The 19,472-nt window shown below is 42.5% G+C and overlaps 1 protein-coding gene across 1 annotated transcript; it reads right to left on the bottom strand.

Moving 5' to 3' along the window:
* Nucleotides 1–1,162: 1,162 nt before the first annotated feature.
* foxi1 (forkhead box i1) lies at nt 1,163–2,639 on the bottom strand (the record flags this gene model as incomplete). Its single annotated transcript, XM_080747304.1, has 2 exons — nt 1,163–1,830; nt 1,997–2,639. The coding sequence occupies 2 exons, from the start codon at nt 2,637–2,639 to the stop codon at nt 1,163–1,165; spliced, it is 1,311 nt and encodes a 436-aa protein (XP_080603430.1).
* Between the last annotated feature and the right edge of the window lie 16,833 nt (nt 2,640–19,472).

Genomic DNA, 19,472 nt, shown 5'->3' with positions numbered 1-19,472 from the left:
ATCTACAAGCTTGTAGATTGGCTATTTTCAAATAGCCAAGGTATAAAATATGGCTAAAGTGGTTTATGTGTGTTTTATATAATGTATACCTGCAAAGTAACTAGTAATTCAAGTTTTCACATAAATGTAGTGGAGTAAAAGTACAATATTTGGATCCGAGATGTAGTGGAATAGAAGTAAAAGTAGGATATTGGAAATTGGAAATACTCAAGTAAAGTACAAATACCTCAAAACTGTACTTAAGTAAATGTACTTAGTTACTTTACACCACTGGGTATAATGACACACATAATGCAGTGTAAGTATTTTATATATTTGTTTATTCAAATACAGACGTGGGCTTAAATAAAATACAGAGCTCAATGTTTCTTTTTTGTTATGAAAATAATTTCTGTACAGGGGCCTAAAATAGGCCTAAAAAAAATAATAAAAAAAACAGTTGGATCAACCAAGTATGTTAAAAAAAACACTCTCAGCACAAATTAAAATAAAAAAGTCAGCACGAGTGAATTACCCAGTCATACCAACAGGCTTATCTCCTTGAACAGACACGTTATAGGTGGAGTCCTTTGTACAACAATTAAATGTGGGGCACAAAGCCAATTTGACATTAAAATAACAATAGTTTGTTCTATGGTATGCCGTTTCACTGAGCTTGTTGTGTCCATGGATATAGGCCTAATTCAACTATATCTACACATGATGAAGGCATCATAACATTTTCATGTCAAGGACCCCCAAATTGAAATGTAGCAGACCCCCCTCCCCCCATATGAAAATATGTTTTGCCAGCCAGGGCTTCCATAAAAGGCCATTTGTGGTATTAAAATGTTCAAAAAAATATTCTTGCACAATTTTTAATTCCCCCCAATATAGCAGATATTCAAGCTCACAATATATTACATTGCAATGCCTTATGAGCTTGAAGATCCACTGTTTTCAAATAGCCAGTCTTAGAGCTAAATTGGTTAAAATGACTTTTGAGGGGACCCCACTCAATTGGCTCTACTACAGTCTAAATTGACCCATACAAGTCTGTAACTATAACAGCATACACATGGAACCAAATGGAACCGTTAACGGGTCCATTTGGTTCCATTTGTACACTGTCAGAGTTGAGGGGAGACCTTGAAATGTAAAAGTTTGAGAAACACTGCTCTAACTACACCTCGGTTCCCTCGCGGCTGTATATCAAGTTATTTACGCTAAAGTGGTTGGAGAGCGAGTGGTGGTGGTTGCCGAGGCCGGCCCCGCCGCTCTGCATGGCGGCGTAGGAGTAGTTCATCCTGCCCTGGTGGTGGTGATGGAGATGCGACGAGCTGTCAGAGTTCAGCGGGGAGATGAGAGTGGGCGAGTACGGCGAGCCGAGTCCAGACATGCCGCTGTCTCTGCTGCTGCTCTGGGACAAGTCGCTCACGAAGTGCCCGCTACTCGACCCAAAGTCTCTGCTGCTGCTGTTGCCCCGATGAGTGGCGCCGCTGCCCGTCAGCATGGAGTTCATGTTGGACAAGAAGTTGCCGTAACAGGGGCTGTTGTCCAGCGAGGGAGGCGGGGAGGACTTGTTGGACTCCGAGGAGCCCGTGGGGGAGTTCTGCAGGCTGATGGAGCTGGACGGAGAGGAGCTCAGCGCGCTGCTGTGGGGGTCCGGCGACGAGATCTTAATCATGCCGCCGTCTTCCTCCTCGGACTTGACGGCGGGGAGCGTGGTGGTGCTGCCGCTGGTCAGATCCCCCCCGCTCAGGTCCGAGCGCCTCTTTCTCTTGCGCCTGAAGTTGCCGTTGTCGAACATCTTCTCACAGTTGGGGTCCAGCGTCCAGTAGTTTCCCTTGCCTACAAAGAAAACAGCGAGAACATTTTGATTAGTCAGATGCATTATTAGGCTATTAAAGCTTTAACTGACAATAACAGCACAGTAAAATAACATTAACTGATAAGTTGAAACACATTATTTTTGGCAATAACTATTTTTGGGATAACTATTTGAGCATCAACTTACCGGGGTCATCCTCATCTCTCGCCACCTTCTTAAAACAGTCGTTGAGGGACAGGTTGTGTCGGATGGAGTTCTGCCAGCCGGCCTTGCTCTTCTTGTAGAAGGGAAAGTTGTCGGCCACGTACTGGTAGATCTGGCTCAGAGTCAGCTTCTTGTCGCCGGCGTGCTGGATGGCCATGGCGATGAGCGCCGAGTACGAGTAGGGCGGCCGCACCATCTTGAACAGCTCCTGCTGGCTGGATATGGACAGCCAGCCCAGGTCGGCACCCCCGAACCCCGTGGGGGGCGTCAGGAACTGCCGCTGGTGGTGGTGGTTGCCCGGCGCCCCGTAGCCCGACTGCATGTACGCCGAGGTGCCGTTGGCGCCGGGCAGGTACGGGTTGGAGTTGATGCCGGCGGGCCCGTTCAGCCACAGGTAGGGGTTGGAGGACGGCGTCGTGTAATCTCCCAGGCCGTAGCCCGTCGGAGGGTGCACGGTGGGCGGCCGCTGGTGCGCAGCAGCAGCGTGGTGCAGGTTCTGCTGGTACATGCCGAAGTTGTCGCAGTACACGGCCATGTCCAACAGGTCCTGCGCGCTGTGGTGCTGCTGTATGGGGCTGGACTGCTGGCTCGGTGGCGACGACTGGTGATGTCCAAAAGCGTTCATGTTATAATCCGTTCTGATCTTTGTAGTGGTGTGATGGTGCTGGTGTCACCTGCGTCTTGGTTTCAGGTCATTAAAGATAGCTTGTTGTTGTCCCCAGAAACTGTCCGTGTCTGTCTCTGTCTGTGTCAGAGGACTGAACTAACCTTCTATCCCCCGGAGGGAGGAGTATTTATACGTTGCGCACAGAGCGCACAGGTAGAGCTATGAATGAAGTTTTAGGGACGGTCACGCCCACCTCTGACTGTCATGCCTCAGTCGAAGTGTCTACTTAACCCGATCTCCATATCAATGGGCAGTGCACCGATAGCGATACTGATGTGTAGAGACGAGAGAGAGCCCCTCACTCACTCTAAAATGAATATGAATAGGCTAAATGTTAAATAATTCCACTCTCTACTGAGAGTAGGCCTATGGTATGAAATAGACCGGCAAGCGTGCATTTGGTAATTTGGTATACCATTTTGCGCACTTTCAGAGTTATGCTCTCGTCCCCTCGAAGTTACAAATACATGAACACCGAGGATTTTTATTCAGACCTTTAAGTTGGTTTGGAGAGGTTTTGGCACAGGAGGCGCTTAGCGCAATTACGCACACGCAATTAATTTTAAGTTGCCAAAGAATATCTGTTTTTTCATTCATAATAACGTATCCAAGTTGAGGTGATTTTATTTTCAAAGGTCACATTTATTTCAAAAGGCTGGCTTGTAATTCATCTGAAATACTTAGCCTATCGAAGAGAATGAATTGAGCCGGCGGACAAAGTGTGTGCGGTGTTTTTAGATTCAGAACCTTCGTGCATGACAATGTTAAACATAAACATTGAAGGCGTGTGTTTGTTTATAAATCTCATGGATCTCTTTAAGGAATTCGTCTGCAATAAACACCTCTTGAGTGTTAAAAGCTTGACCATCAACAAGTGGCTCGTGGAAAGAAATGTTACCATTTAAAGCTCCCAAAAAGATATTACGTTTGATTGTAAATCAGATTCCAACCAAAATAGAGCGTTATCGTGTTAGGCTATACAAAGAAAGCTGTATATAGGCCTATACACACATTTAAATAAAATAAGTAGGCCTAGGTCTATAAATTGAGCTGCATAGATATTAGGATATAAACTGTATTCTTATAAATGTAGGTCAAGACAAGTTAGTAATATGACGACGATATATAATATATTGAAATAGATTCTGAAGAGATGGCAGAACTTACACTAGACTAGACCAGTGGTTCTCAACCTTTTCAGGCCGCGACCCCCAAAATAATCATATTTTAACTGGGGACCCCTCCACCCTACAAGCACTAAGAGTTGAGGCGTTACATTTTGTATAACACGGTTCTATTTCTGCCTCAAATATTTGACAATTTGACCAATGCTTAATTTGTCATCTTAGAGGTATTAAAAAGTCCTTAAATTGTCACTTTAGAAATGTGCAGATACCGTCTATACACTTAAACTTTGTTTGGTTTGTTTACTGTTGAGAGAGAAAACAATGTTGCACATTTAGCTAAACATCTGGGGACTCCTGGGGGTCCCGACCCACAGGTTGAGAACCATTGGACTAGACCAAAAATAGCCTAATCAATGCTGTGATCATTAAAGGTGGTGGTGAATCTTTTGCCCTTTGCAAGGAGTCTTGGTACTGTAATGGCGCCCCCCTCTGGTTGGCAGATGGCTTTAACTTTCGATGCAGAGTGAAACCGCATAGTGTCTGCTCTATTGATACTGTGTTAAGGTGGTCTTGTCTGGCTTCAGCCCCCTTGATGAAAAAAACCTAACTCTCTCTCATCATATCATTTGACACTTGTCTCAATAGACATTCAGTAGTTCTCAAACCTTTTCATGTCAAGGACCCACACATTGACACTTAGCCCATGGACCCCCATTTGAAAAGATATACCAGGGACCCTCATTAGAGAAGATTTTTACGGCTTTCCCAACCATTTTAATTTCAAGGATCCACAGTTTGCAACAGAGTCTTTATGCACCCCTGATTAAAGCTTAGTGATGGGTGCGTACTGCGTAGGCAGGTGTCAACGTCATTTCAAACATGCACAAAATGTACATAGGACATGTTTGAAAGGACCCCCAGTTTGACATGCATTAGTCTACTGAAGTGAACCCCCATCTATCTCTGAGATCCCATTTTTTGGGGGGGCTTTTATGCCTTTATTGATAGGACAGTAGACTGACAGGAAATGGGGGGAGAGATGGGGAGTGACACGCGGCAAAGGTCTTCCGGATCGGGAATCAAACCGCGACACTGCCAGGCATCAATGCCTATGTGGCAATGCCTAAGTGGTATGCGTCTGGACCAGTAGGCCATCGGGCGCCCCACTGAGACCCCAATTTATATTGTAAAATCAATGTTAATTTAACTCAGAGTGTACAATGGAACCAAATGGACATTTGTTCCTAACTATCATTTAGCTGGGGACCCCCTGGAACTCCCCACTTTGAGAACCAATGTAAAAGACATTCATTACACAGTCAAACCCTGAGTAGTTTTTGTTTTGTTTGACTATTTATCTCTGGTAGAGCAGTAAACTAACTGTATAGCAGGGGTTCTCAAACCCTTTTGGCTCAGGTAACTCCTGTAAATCCATGGCACCCCTGAATGACATTGTTACTTTGTATTACTCATTTATGTCAAGTACGGTACAGAAATATGTCAATCTTTCCCCCCCGAGATACAGTATGTCACAAGAAAAACTTGAGAGAATATCTGTTTCAGTAAGGACAGGTTGAAAATAACTTTATACTTGACGTTTAACCACTTGAACACCGCATCCCTATTCAGGGTGGAAACTTCTCCAGAAATAGCAGATCTACCAGAGCTTGTTGATTTGCTATTTCAGATATCAAACAGATTTCATGTACATGTAGAAAAAGAAGTACAGTGCAACTGAGGGTCTAAGTGGTTAAACGGAAGTGATATTGATAAATTCCAAATATTATGAAAGTATTCTGAGGCACCCCTGGACTTGTGTCAAGGCAAGGCACCCTCAGTTGTTTTGTGTGGGTGGGTGGAAAGTACCAAAGTAGGCCTATTATATTCAAGTAATGTATACTTTAATACAATGTTGAGGTATTTTACTTGAGTATTTCCGCTACTTTACTCCATTTCAGAGGAACATCATATTACACTTTCTACTCCACTATTATGTTGCTTTTCAGATGCATATTTGACATAATGCGATAACATTTAAAAAGCATAATTTTGCGGGGTTCACAATTCAGATGTATGCAGGTATACAGAATAATGGCTATGAAGATAATGGATGAATAGATGCAGGCTGGTCAATGGTTGACATGAGTGGGACACACTAACCAGACCCCCACCACAGCTCAACATGCATCTCCTGCAGCAGTGCTTTTTGCTTTCTCTTTGTGGCTATGTAATCCATGCAAGGCTCCTGTGAGCCTGAAGGCACCGTTTCTCCAAACAGTGACCAGTCACTCGGTCAGGACTTATTTTCGATACATCTCTAGTTTGTTTGTTTGTTTCCTAATGAATAAAATAAAGAAAAAGAAAGTCTTGACGCGATTCTAAATGTCTTCTAAATGTTTTCTTTTTTTTTTTTTGGTAAAAACTCATGTTCCTATCATCAGTGGTTCTCAAACCTTTTCATGTCAAGGACCTCCAAAATATTTTTTCAAAGTATTTGGCCGCGGACCCCCATCTCAAAATATGTTGTTCCAGGGACCCCCAGTAGCAAAGATTTGAGTTACAAAGGTTTGCTTTGAAAATGAAATATTCAAAGATTTACACACATTTTCTAGAATTTTCAAAAATAGCAGATCTACAAGCTCATAGTGCGTCTCTTGGTGCCGTGCTATGAGCTTGTATAGCTGCAATTTTTCAATAGCTAAAGTATAAAATAATTCCAGGTCTTAATGGTTTAAACAAACGACTTTTGACAAATAGTGAAAATACACGTAGCAGATCTCACGATGTGTTGTGAGCTTGTAGGCCTACTATTAAGCGGGGCTTAAGTAGCTAATTCACGATGTATATCTTTGTGTTGTTTGCGTCCCAGGGGTGCTGTCTGTCTCTTTAGCAGTGGGTATATAATCCACACAGAGCATTGGGCTCCTGTGCGCCTGAAGGGCCGTGCGGTTCATGTGCCCTTTTCTTCCTTCCTCTCTGACCCCAATATGACTGACTGATCCCCCAGAGAAAAGCTCTCATGACCCCCAACAGCTTAAGGAAACAGGGATTGAAGACAGACATGACAGAGGAACAACAGACATGCACCCTCCCACCTTCAATACAGTCAAAGACACGACACGGTGGCTGTGTGGTGTATGGTAGCCATTTGGCTCATGTGATGTGACAGATAGGGCGGCTGTCGCTTGTTTGCTTAGCGTTTATTCTATCGATTTTTGTTTAGAATATTCAAGATATAGTAATCTTTTCATAATTCTCGTTATATATATCAAGCAATCAATTTGAACAAAAATAATAATAATAGATTTATTTTATATAATTTAGTAAAAGTGATTAGTCTGCAATTCTTCTTGAATGTTCCCCCCAAAATGTATTATTTGTATTAAATTCAATTATCGATTAGTTAGATTAATTGTTGCACCTCTTGTGACAGATAGCTGTTCTCTGCCCCAACCCAACCCATGGCATAAAATGTATGCTAATTAGTCAGGCCGGGCCGGGCGTTATATTTTTGAAGCGGTGAAAGCCGCTTCCAAGGAGTGGCTTTGTGTGTCCCGTACATGTCCATAAATGGTCATTCCAGTCCAGAATGAACAGGCTTTGTCTGCCCTGTACATGTCCCGTGCATGCAGAATTGAGGATTGGTCAAGCTTCACATGATAAAATCATTCATTCATTCAGAATTCATAAAAATATAGAACTAATTAAAGCACACAGTGTAAGAATTATTAATGGTACTAGATCATGGGACTAACAACATTATGTAACATTGTTACATGCAGTAATACCATTTCTGCCATCCAATGCGGCTACAACAAACACTTGCATTTATTCTACCATACTGTACGTATGTATGTACGCCCCAACATTACAACACCTAATCTTAAAGTATTAACACATAATACGCCTACACCTAGTACAGTTAATGCAAGACCACATAATCATCCCTGCAATGTCACATTCTGCCTCTTACACAGTCCTGGGTAGGCTGCCTGCCTTGGTGGATACACATGTATACTGTATGGTCCATGTTAGGGGCTTTCTCGTTTATTTTCTGAGACACTACAGCAGTTGGTCTCAAAACATGCTCATGTCAAGTCAGCCAAAGCCAAATTGGTATGTACAGGCATTCGGCCACCGGCCCCCATGCATCTGAAAATATTTCGTTCCAGGGACCCCCATGAAAGAGAAGATTTGTGTTAAAAACGTTCAAAATGATCCAAAAAAGATTTTTCAAAATGTTTCAGACAAAGATCTACAAACCGATAAATTATGAATTCATAGGTTATTTTCAAATACATAAATACTCGTCCTGTGCCTGGGGGTGTGCGATGAGGGATTGAATGTGGGAGTCTCAGAAGGAAAGTTGGAGAACCCAGACCGGTGCCCGTTGGGCAGAATAGTCACCATCCAGTTGTGCAATAACCGCTGTCTGGCTGGCACTCTTTTATGCCCATATATGGTGTTCCGTGTCCAGGCCAGTCTGTGATGTCATCTCCAAATTTGGGCACTGTAGTGATGTCAGTCAGTGATGTCAGTCCGGCTTTGTTGATTTCAATTGGACATTGTTACCATGGTGGTGACACTGTTTAGTATCAGTGATGTCAGTATGCAGACAGACGGTCAGACGGAGGAAATTAATAGTTAGAAAATAGGGGTGTTTAAAGTTTAAACTGTTCCTCGTTTTGCTAGGGACATCTGGCCCCTGGAACCCCTGGATGTCCCCGGTCCCCACTTTGACCAGACAACCAGTGCACTACTACTACATACATACATACAGCGAGCAGAGAAAACATGACCTAGATTTTACAGTGAACGAGAATGATCGGTTAATTCCTTAAATGCTTCCCAGGTCATCATTTCCACTACGCAGACCGGCGAGCAAAAGCAGCTGGTTGAGTCAGCAGTAATTAGCGGTACCGTGTCAGACACCAAACAGGTTGCGTTGTTTTCACGTGGGGGGTTAAATGCCACTCCCCCCGCCGTGCCCACGGGTTGCCACTGTGGACGGGACAACACCTCGGAGCCAAACAATTACACCAAGGTCATGGAGAGGAGGAATGTTGGGCTGATTAATCCCACTGAGACTAAAAAGCATCTTGAATTACTTCCCCCGCTCCCAGCAACGCAACCCACAGCGCCCAGTGGTGGAAATGATCTAAGTGCATTTACCCAAATGTACTGTACTTTTTTTCTTGTAACACTTCTACTTCCACTACGTCTCAGAGGCAACTGTTGTACTTTTTACTACAATTATTTGACAGCTTTCGTTACCAGTTACTTTGCAGAGTTACGTGACTAATTCAAAATGCCCCATTTTTTACTTTTGGCTATTTGAAAGCTCACAATGGGAAACAAGTGTGACATATTTTGAAAAATGTTTGTACTTTTACTTTGGTACTTTGAGTATATTTTGATGTCGACACTTTCATTGTTACATACTTTTAAAATGTATAATTCAGGACAAACTTCTCAACTTTTAACTTGCATGGTCACACACCGCACATTTATTCTATTTGAGGGCAGATTCTGCCAATGCATTTCAATGAGATTGGAGCGGTTTTCTGTCATGTGAGGATTTCTGCAACAAACAAAAAAATTCCCATTGAAATACATTGGCAGAATAAAAGTGAGGTGTGACTCTTGCCCTTACAGCATATTTCTACAATGTGGTCCTGCTGCTTTTACTTGAGTAAAGAAATGTGAGTACTTTCTTCCACCACATTGCTTCCCTTCACCCAGCAACGGAACCCGCAGCGTCCAGCGCTCAAATGTCTGATGACCGAGCTGAGGAGAAGCAGCATGATATCCTCAGAGTTGATTTCACTTTGTCAGTGGTGGAAGAAGAAGTAGTACAGATTTTCTAATTTTGTTCTTTATAGTCTGTTACAAGTAGGCCTAAAATTCCTGTATTCAAATATTGAGTAAAAAGTATTGGCTTCAAAATATACTAACACAACAAAAGAAACATAATAGTGGGCGCTGGGGGCGTGTCCTCTCCTCCGCATCATCAGTGCCCATACCCTAGGTGGGGTTGGCGAAGGGGCCTTTCTGCGTGGAGTTTGCATGTTTTCCCTGTGTCCCCTGGGGTAAATAACCAAAAAAAACATGCAGTAATCCTGGTCTCTATACTGCCTGATGGAGGGGAAAGGAACCGGTTGGAATAAGTGGTCATACCTGGGAAACTCCCCCCGCTCACTCCTCATGCACTGAAGGAAGCACAAGCTCATTTCGGGGCCCTCGCCAGGTTGGCAGAGGGAGATAGGGCCGAGGATTACAGCTTAGGCAATTGGCACTGTGTGAAGAATGGGTCACAAAATCATGGGATACAAAATTACTAATTAAAAGTACTCATAATGTAGAATGGGCCAATTTACCAGTTTTGTCCCCCAAAGGCTTTCAAAAGTTGTGAAATTCTTATATAGAAGTATAAAAATAGGGCATAGCCTAATTGGTTAATGAAAAGAAGTTGGGGGATAACAATTGCAGACATTCTAGGTGTAGTGCTGTTATAGTTCAAACAAGTTTCACCAGCTACAACAGTAAAATGTCACTTAGGCTGCTACACACTGATTATCAATAATTGATGTTATAGCCTATAATTAATATATCAGTCAGGGGACCAACGCAGTACCTTTACTTTAATACTTACACACATTTTGCTGCTAAAACCTAGCCTACTTTTACTTAAATAGATTTTTTTCATGCATAGCAATTACTTGTAATGATGGATTTTGTTTCTTTTACTTAAGATCTGAGTAGGATACTGCTTCCATCTGTATTCATTTACTATTTAAGCATTTTAGCAGACGCTCTTAATCCAGAGCGACTAACAATTATAAGCAAGGCAATACATCAGTACATCAACATCAATACATCAAATGGAAATAAATATTAGGCCAATCTAAGAAAATGGTTAGAGCAAGCACCTATTCAGTATCAGCAATAAGGGGTTACGTTTTTAGGCGTTTTGCCATAGCAGCCACGATTAGGACTTGGAATTGTTTGTTGCTTTGATCTGATCACAGATTTATGAAGAAGATTAAATTAAAGTCTAAAAAAAGGCTATAGTAATGAGAGAAGCAAATTCATTCATTTACAGCTGTGGAAACAGATGGTTCTCGCTGGTAACATCTCCCTCTAGTGGGAGGATGCTATAATGGAATGAACACACACACACACACACACACACACACACACACACACACACACACACACACACACACACACACACACACACACACACACACACACACACACACACACACACACACACACACACACACACACACACACACACACACACACACACACACAATGTGATGTGAAGTGATAATGTGTGCTTGTGTGCACAAAAAATTAAATATGCTACACACATGCTCAAATTCTCAATGTATGAGTATGAATAGAATACACAATGAGTGAGGATTGTGTTATTGGCAGGGTTGTCAACATTGGACTGTCAGAATCCAGGAGATTTATTTTGGGGGGGGGGTAAGAAATGACCCCCCCAGACCCCAACGGGGTCCTCTCCCCAAAACGTATTAATAGATATATTTTCCTGTGTTCTGTTGAATTTTGTGCATATTTGATACATTTATTAGGCTTACTTTACTAGCATGTGTACAATTTCAGCCTAATATGCCAAATGTAGGTGTAGATCTGATGACAGAAGCAAAGTAAGTCTTTCATAATCTTTAATAATGACGTCTCATCTGTAAGTCATTACTTATAGTGTGGTATGCTATGTCCAAAATACAGCTCCTGTAGGATTTTTGTGCCAAAATTGATTTTTCTGCAGATTTTGGTTCTATAGGGTCCAAACTATCCGAAAATGACGGGGGTCAAATTTTCCGACCCCTCCCTCATTTCCTGGGGGCGGGTCACTTCAGTTTTGGCCCTATTCGGCTATGTATTCCCAATTTCCCATAGTATTTTTTGCTAAAATTGATTTGTTTGCTGTTTTGGCTTCTATAGGGACCAAACTATCAGAAAATTACGGGGGTCACATTTTCAGACCCCTCCCTCATTTCCTGGGGGCGGGTCACTTCAGTTTTGGCCCTATTCGGCTATGTATTCCCAATTTCCCATAGTATTTTTTGCTAAAATTGATTTGTTTGCTGTTTTGGCTTCTATAGGGACCAAACTATCAGAAAATTACGGGGGTCACATTTTCAGACCCCTCCCTCATTTCCTGGGGCCGGGTCACTTCAGTTTTGGCCCTATTCAGCTATGCATTCCCAATTTCCCATAGGATTTTTTTGCAAAAATTGTTTTGTTTGCTGTTTTGGCTTCCATAGGGAACAAACTATCAGAAAATAACGGGGTTGAAATTTTCAGACCCCGCCCTCATTTCCTGGGGGCGGGTCACAGTTTTGGCCCTATTCAGCTATGCATTCCAATTTCCCATAGGATTTTTTTTTTTTTGCTAAAATTGTTTTGTTTGCTGTTTAGGCTTCTATGGGGACCAAACTATCAGAAAATGACAGGGTTCAAATTTTCATACCCCTCCCCCATTTCCTGAGGCGGGGAGGGGGGGTTTCAGTTTTGGCCCTATTCGGCTCTATATTCCCATAGATTTTTTGAGCGGTGGTCACAACGCTCCTATACGTGGCCGTGTGTGTGGGTCTGTCTGTCTGTCTGTCTGTTTGTCTGTCTGTCTGTATGTATGTATGTCTCTGTGTCCGTAGCCTGGCCCTGCAGTAACCTTTTCTGACCACACATGTTAAGGGAGGGGCGCTGTTGCACACACACACACACACACACACACACACACACACACACACACACACACACACACACACACACACACACACACACACACACACACACACACACACACACACACACACACACACACACACACACACACACACACACACACACACACACACACACACGCGCGCGCACACACACACACACACACACACACACACACACCACCGCTCAGTTCACACGAGTGTGATTTTTTTCTTCTTTTCTGTTTTGGCTTCTTTAGGGACCAAACTGTCCGAAAATGAGGGGGTTCACATTTTGCATGCAATTGAAGATGCCAGGGCAGAGCCCCTGTAGGAAGATCTTCCATGTGTCCCATAGCATGATCTGACAGAGGACGATTATTCTATCAAAGTTCTTATTGTTGATGCCATGGGTTTGCTTCAGAACATGAAAAAGACAAAAAGCTGTCAGATCTTCAGGATGCATTCAACAAACGCATCATAACGATGATGGCTGGCTATGTTGAGGGTCAAGTTGTCTTTGATAGGTAATATTAGGTATATGGATCAGTCGAAAAACACAAAGTCTTCATCCAGAGATGAAGCTCACTATGTCCATCAAGGAACTCCTGACTGTGTGATCAACCAAGGAGAAGTTGACATGTGTTAGGCCAGGGACTGCTTGAGTATTTCTCAAGGGACAGTTCTTTCAAGCTCGTTGTCATATATGATACCTTCATCAAGGGACATGATTTTGAGGAGGTGCACACATTGAAGAGGCTGCTGACACCAATCTCCAATTGCCCTGAGCCCTGAGCTTCCACCAATTGAAGAGAATTGGTGGAATTCAGAGAGTGGAGGGTATGTTCCAGTCAGGTGTCTTGCCCTCCCTGCTCCAAAGGCAATACTTGAGCTCATCACATGTAATGTGGGTGCAAAGCAGGTTGCAAGGGACAGTCAGTCTCTGCAAGTGCTATGGCACTGGACTGGAGACTTTGCCAACAGTATAAAGGCCCATTCTCACTGGGCCAGATTAACAGATAAATAAATATCTTTCTCCATTCAAGTGGATGGTAAGATACAGATAAAAGAAAATATCTGTCACAGATACAAAATATATTTTTGTATCTGTTTATCTGGCCCAGTGGGAATGAGCCTTAAGGGAGGACATAGATAACAGTGATCATGAATAGATCCTGTATTTGACTAGAATAATAACAGGTCAGAAGTATAAATGCTACCCCATCCTCCTCACTTGAACTGTTCCTACCTAAACTATTGAATATCCTCAGAATATACTGTGAAGTTGTGTATAAAGTACTGTAAAGTACTCCCCCCAGGATATGAGGGAGGGGTCTGAAAATTGGAACCCTGTCATTTTGTGATAGTTTGGTCCCTATAGAAGCCAAAACGGCAAAGAAATCAATTTTAGCAAAACACTGGGAATACATATAGGTGAATAGGGCCAAAACTGAAGTGACCCCCCCCCCCCCCCCTAGGAAATGAGGGAGGGGTCTGAAAATGTCTACCCCGTCATTTTCTGATAGTTTGGTCCCTATAGAAGCCAAAACAACAAAAGATAAAATATGTTTTAGCAAAACAATCCTATGGGAGATTGGGAAAACATAGCCGAATAGGGCCAAAACTGAAGTGACCCGCCCCCAGGAAATGAGGGAGGGGTCTGAAAATTTGACCCCCATTATTTTCTGATAGTTTGGTCCCTATAGAAGCCAAAACAGCAAACAAATCATTTTTTTGCAGAAAACTCCTCTTACCCAGGGGGCAAACCAGCCTTTTTTTAGGAAACCTGCATTTGCCCCGACATAAAAGGTTGTCCACCAGAAATATTATCTATGACCCAGTAGGATCACAACCTATATGGACAACCCGGTCAATTTGTTCGGAAAAGTTCCAATATGGCCGCCTCAATATTAGCCCCTATTAGTTTTAATGGGGGGTGAATAGGGAAGAAATTTAAACTGAGGGACATTTCCACGAAACTTCACAGGTTGATCAATGGTATACATATGAACATTTTTTGTATTGCAAGTTTCCATGAAATCCAATATGGCCGCCATAACATGACCTCCATAATATAAGCGCCCAGAAAATAGGTTTGGCTCTAACTTCTGAACCAGATGAGCTAGAAATGCAAACTTGGTGTCTATTTCATGGTGTCTGACCATGGGAGATTCAATGGAATAGCTAATTTTATTATTGGGTGTGTCTGGACCTTTATTGTGCATATTTGCAAGATGGTGGACTCCCAAAATAGAGCTTTAACATAATTTCTACCATGATTGTTGACTGCTTTTGCAAATACAAGCAATATGAATCCATTTGCTAAGATTTATGGCACAGAAGGGACTTATACCTGTACTTATACAGCTACATGATATTGCCTTGTCCATTGATATAGGCCAGGCTGGCTCTGTAGATGGACAGGGGACTGCCTTCCCATGGCGGCAGCATGATATAGGCATCTATATCATGCTGCCACCCACCTCCTAGAGTAGACCTTCCAGAGCTGTGGGTGAGAACAGAGCAGGATGCATATCTTCCTATCCATCACATGGTCTCAGCCCTTGGACTCGCACAGTGTCGTGCCCTGCCCTTTATTCACAGCCTGAGTGGCAGAGATACCACCAGCTATCCCTTTTTCACTGGAAAGAAGGCATGGTTCAAGACCAGCATGGGTCTAGATCTCCCTGCACTTCAGGAGTTTGGTGAAAATTCCTCTTATTCCCTCTCAGAGGATGTCAAGAATCAGGCTAGAGACCTCACGATAGCTGTATATGCATCAAAAGCTGACCATTCGGAGGACTTTGACCTGGCAAAGCTGAGAGTGTACAAGTTCCTAAATAACCGATCAACCCTGTTGAAGCTGCTGCCACCTACAGAAAATGCCTTTGGCCTGCACCTGAAAAGAGCTGCTCTTGCAGCCATAATAGATAAAACTGCACACATCGCGAAGCCAGACATCCCTTGCTTCACTGAATATGGATGGTCTCTCAGTGATGGGAAGGCAGTCCCCTGTCCATCTACAGAGCCAGCCTGTCCTATATCAATGGACAAGGCAATATCATGAAGCTGTATCAAAGGCTGCCAGAAAAACTGTTCATGTGCCATCCATCCATCCATCCATCTTCAACCGCTTATCCGGAATCGGGTCGCGGGGGTAACGGTTCCAACTGAGACTTCCAGATTTCCTTATCCTGCGTAACTTCCTCCACTCCCTCTGGGAGTATACCGAGGCGTTCCCAGGCCAGTCTGGAGATATAATCCTTCCATCTGGTCTTAGGTCTGCCACGGGGTCTCCTCCCAGTGGGACGTGCATCGAGGACCTTCCTAGGAAGGCGCTCGGGGGGCATCCGTACTAGATGCCCGAACCACCTAAGCTGACTCCTTTCCAAGTGAAGGAGCAGCGGTTCTACTCCAAGTCTCTCTCGGGTGATTGAACTTCATGTGCGAAGAAGGGAATTGCATGCTACTTGGGGTGTCGTTGCCAAGGACTGGAGACAAGATGCAGGATAGGTACACATGACAGTGATAGTGACTAGCAATTATTTGCATTATAATGCAGCCTGTTTTAATCATGTGTTCATTATAATTTCCCTGAAGCTGAAGTTGTTGGAAAGCATGTGCATGTCTATGTGTGAAAGACCCAAAAAGGCAGTTGCATTCATTTCATTGAGATAATCTCTCTCTTTTTTTAATAATTTTTAAAATAAAAATAAAAATTCTAAGATACATTGTTTTGGTCTCTGATTTTATCTGAAGTCATTGCTACAAGTAGAATCGGACAGGAAATATAATATCTCGTTTACAGCCATTTTGACAACATGCAAACTCAAGAATAATACAGGTCCCTTCTGTGCCATAAATCTTAGCAAATGGATTCATATTGCTTGTATTTGCAAAAGCAGTCAACAATCATGGTAGAAATTATGTTAAAGCTCTATTTTGGGAATCCACCATCTTGCAAATATGCACAATAAAGGTCCAGACACACCCAATAATAAAATTAGCTATTCCATTGAGTCTCCCATGGTCAGACACCATGAAATAGACACCAAGTTTCCGTTTCTAGCTCATCTGGTTCAGAAGTTAGAGGCAAAACCTATTTTCTGGGTCCTTACATTATGGCGGCCATATTGTGGCGGCCATATTGGATTTCATGGAAACTTGCAATACAAAAAATGTTCATATGTATACCATTGATCAACCTGTGAAGTTTCGTGGAAATATCCCTCAGTTTAAATTTCTTCCCTATTCACCCCCCATTAAAACTAATAGGGGCTAATATTGAGGCGGCCATATTGGAACTTTTCCGAACAAATTGACCGGGTTGTCCATATAGGTTGTGATCCTACTGGGTCATAGATAATATTTCTGGTGGACAACCTTTTATGTCGGGGCAAATGCAGCACACCTTCCTTTGCCCCCTGGGTATCTGGGAAATTGGGAAAACATAGCTGAATAGGGCCAAAACTGAAGTGACCCTCCTCCAGGAAATGAGGGAGGGGTCTGAAAATTTGACCCCCGTCATTTTCTGATAGTTTGGTCCCTATAGAAGCCAAAACAGCAAAAAAAGCCATTTGGGCAAAAAAATCCTATGGGAAATTGGGAAAACAAGGCCGAAAAGGGCCAAAACTGAAGTGACCCGCCCCCAGGAAATGAGGGAGGGGTCTGAAAATTTGACCCCCGTCATTTTCTGATAGTTTGGTCCCTATAGAAGCCAAAACAGCAAAAAAATCAATTTTGGCAAAAAATTCCTACAGGAATACATAGCATACCGCACTATTAAGTGAATATCTATATGATCTTGCATGCATTGCCCCCACCCCTAAAGCGGGTCCTCCCCCAGAACATTTTTAACATAGTGGATTTAATCTCCTGTGTTCTGGTGAATTTTGTGCATGTTTGATACCTTTATCAGGCTTGCTTTACTAGCATGGGTACAATTTCAGCCTTAAAATGCCAAATGTTGGTGTACAGATTTGATGACTGAAGCAAAAGGACATCTTTAATGATGATTTCTCATCTTTAAGTCATTACTTAAGTGAATATCTGTATGATCTTTCTTGCATGCATTGCCCCCACCCCTAAAGTGGGGGGTCTGGGGGTCCTCCCCCAGAACATTTTTAACATAGTAGATGTAATTTCCTGAGTTCTGGTGAATTTTGGGAGTTTGATACAAAATCCAGGAGAAATCCAGGAGATTTGCCAATCCAGGAGACTCCCAGGAGAGGGGTTCAAAATCCAGGAGACTCCTGGGAAATCCAGGAGAGTTGACAAGCCTGGTTATTGGTCGTGGACTGCGCACTAAAATCTCACGAATCAGTGAGAATTCCATTGGAGGAGGGGGGGGGGAGTCTCTTTTCAAATCAAATCAAATATCACTCAAGAGTTTGTCTACCTTTATGACATGGTGTTTATTTAAAGGAGGACTTCACCACTTTTCAACCTGTCTTCATATAATAGGTCCTCACTAATGTTCATGTGTAAAGTGGAAGCCATTGTTCTCGCGACAATAAAAATCGAATATTTTTTTTCAAAAGTATTAAAAAATCTGTCAAATGATGATGTTACTGGTGGATGGATTTGACCCTCCCCCCCCACAGCTCGATCCTGACCAAGTAGAAAAATATTGTACTATTTTATCATGAACATTACCTATTATATTAAGACAGGTTGAAAAGTGGTGAAGTCCTCCTTTAATGTAGTGTTAGACTAACATTCCTTAAGTTATTTTAACAAATTAAAATGGAATCAATTTGTATGTATTAGAGCATGTTGATATGATGCATGACTATCAAGACTAGATCTCTCTCTCTCTCTCTCTCTCTCTCTCTCTCTCCCTCTCTTTCTGCAAACAGAGGACAAAGTTTTCGACCCAATTGGCCTACTTTAATTCACTCTTCCTCTAAGGCTATTAAAGCAACTAAGCAAGTATCCTACCTGAGTAGTGACAATATCCTCGAGACTCCATGGAGAAATTGATCCTCTGCTGGCCCGCTATGTGGATGTGGTCTAATCTAAAAGCACTGTACAACACAGACACACACATTGGAAACATTAGCAGGAGCTGTTCATTGATCAAGAAGATTCAATGAAAAATGGGGTCAATTAGTTTTCACCAAGTTGCTTAGCTATTATGGCTAAAGTTAGAATAGATACCGACCCGTATAACACTTTTGGAGAGATTCCAGGGATGGATTTGAATGTTTAATCGTTAATTATCAACACAATACGATAACAGCGTGATGTATCCGTTTTTGTGAGTGAACAAACAAACAAACTGCCATGATTATGTGACTTGGCAGGAACAGAGAAGGAAATGCAGTACCACTAGTGTCCCGATGAGGGCAGCGTTGTTTCAGTGTTAGTGGGCTTGTCGCTAGTTAAGGAGCATTTCTTCTTTATGTTGAGTTTTTACAATGCCCATGATGACATGTATCAAAATAAAATGTATAGGCCTATAAGACTGAAGTGGTTACTGTATGTGATGTAATGAATTAAAACATAATATCTACAAGGTAACTAATAAATAAAGTTTTCAAATAGTGTAGTAAATATACAATATTTGTCTTTGAGATGTAGTGGAGTAGAAATAACGTTTTAGAAATTGGAATTACTCCAGTAAAGCTTTGTGATGAGAGGCAGGTGGGGGGACATTTATTACTGAATAGCGTTTTAGCATGCCGAGTTCAATGCAGTCGATTCACCACCAGTTAAAACAATTCTGCTAGAACAGAGTTATAAAAAATGAATGAGGCCGAATCTGTGCCAATGCCTAGGACTGCACAATGTCCAAGAAGAAGATGATGTCACCAGAGAATATTCTGTCTCCTCACACAACTTCACAGAAAGTTCTTTGTGCTAATTAATCTTCTCAGCATCACTTTGTTCAGCATTTAGTCCTTTGCTGATAAAGATACTTTCTT

The sequence above is a fragment of the Nannobrachium achirus genome (assembly GCF_963921795.1).
Source record: "Nannobrachium achirus genome assembly, chromosome: 18".
NCBI lineage: Eukaryota > Metazoa > Chordata > Actinopteri > Myctophiformes > Myctophidae > Nannobrachium > Nannobrachium achirus.
The sequence above is the reverse complement of the archived record's forward strand: the minus strand, read 5'-3'. Positions and strand labels throughout refer to the sequence as shown.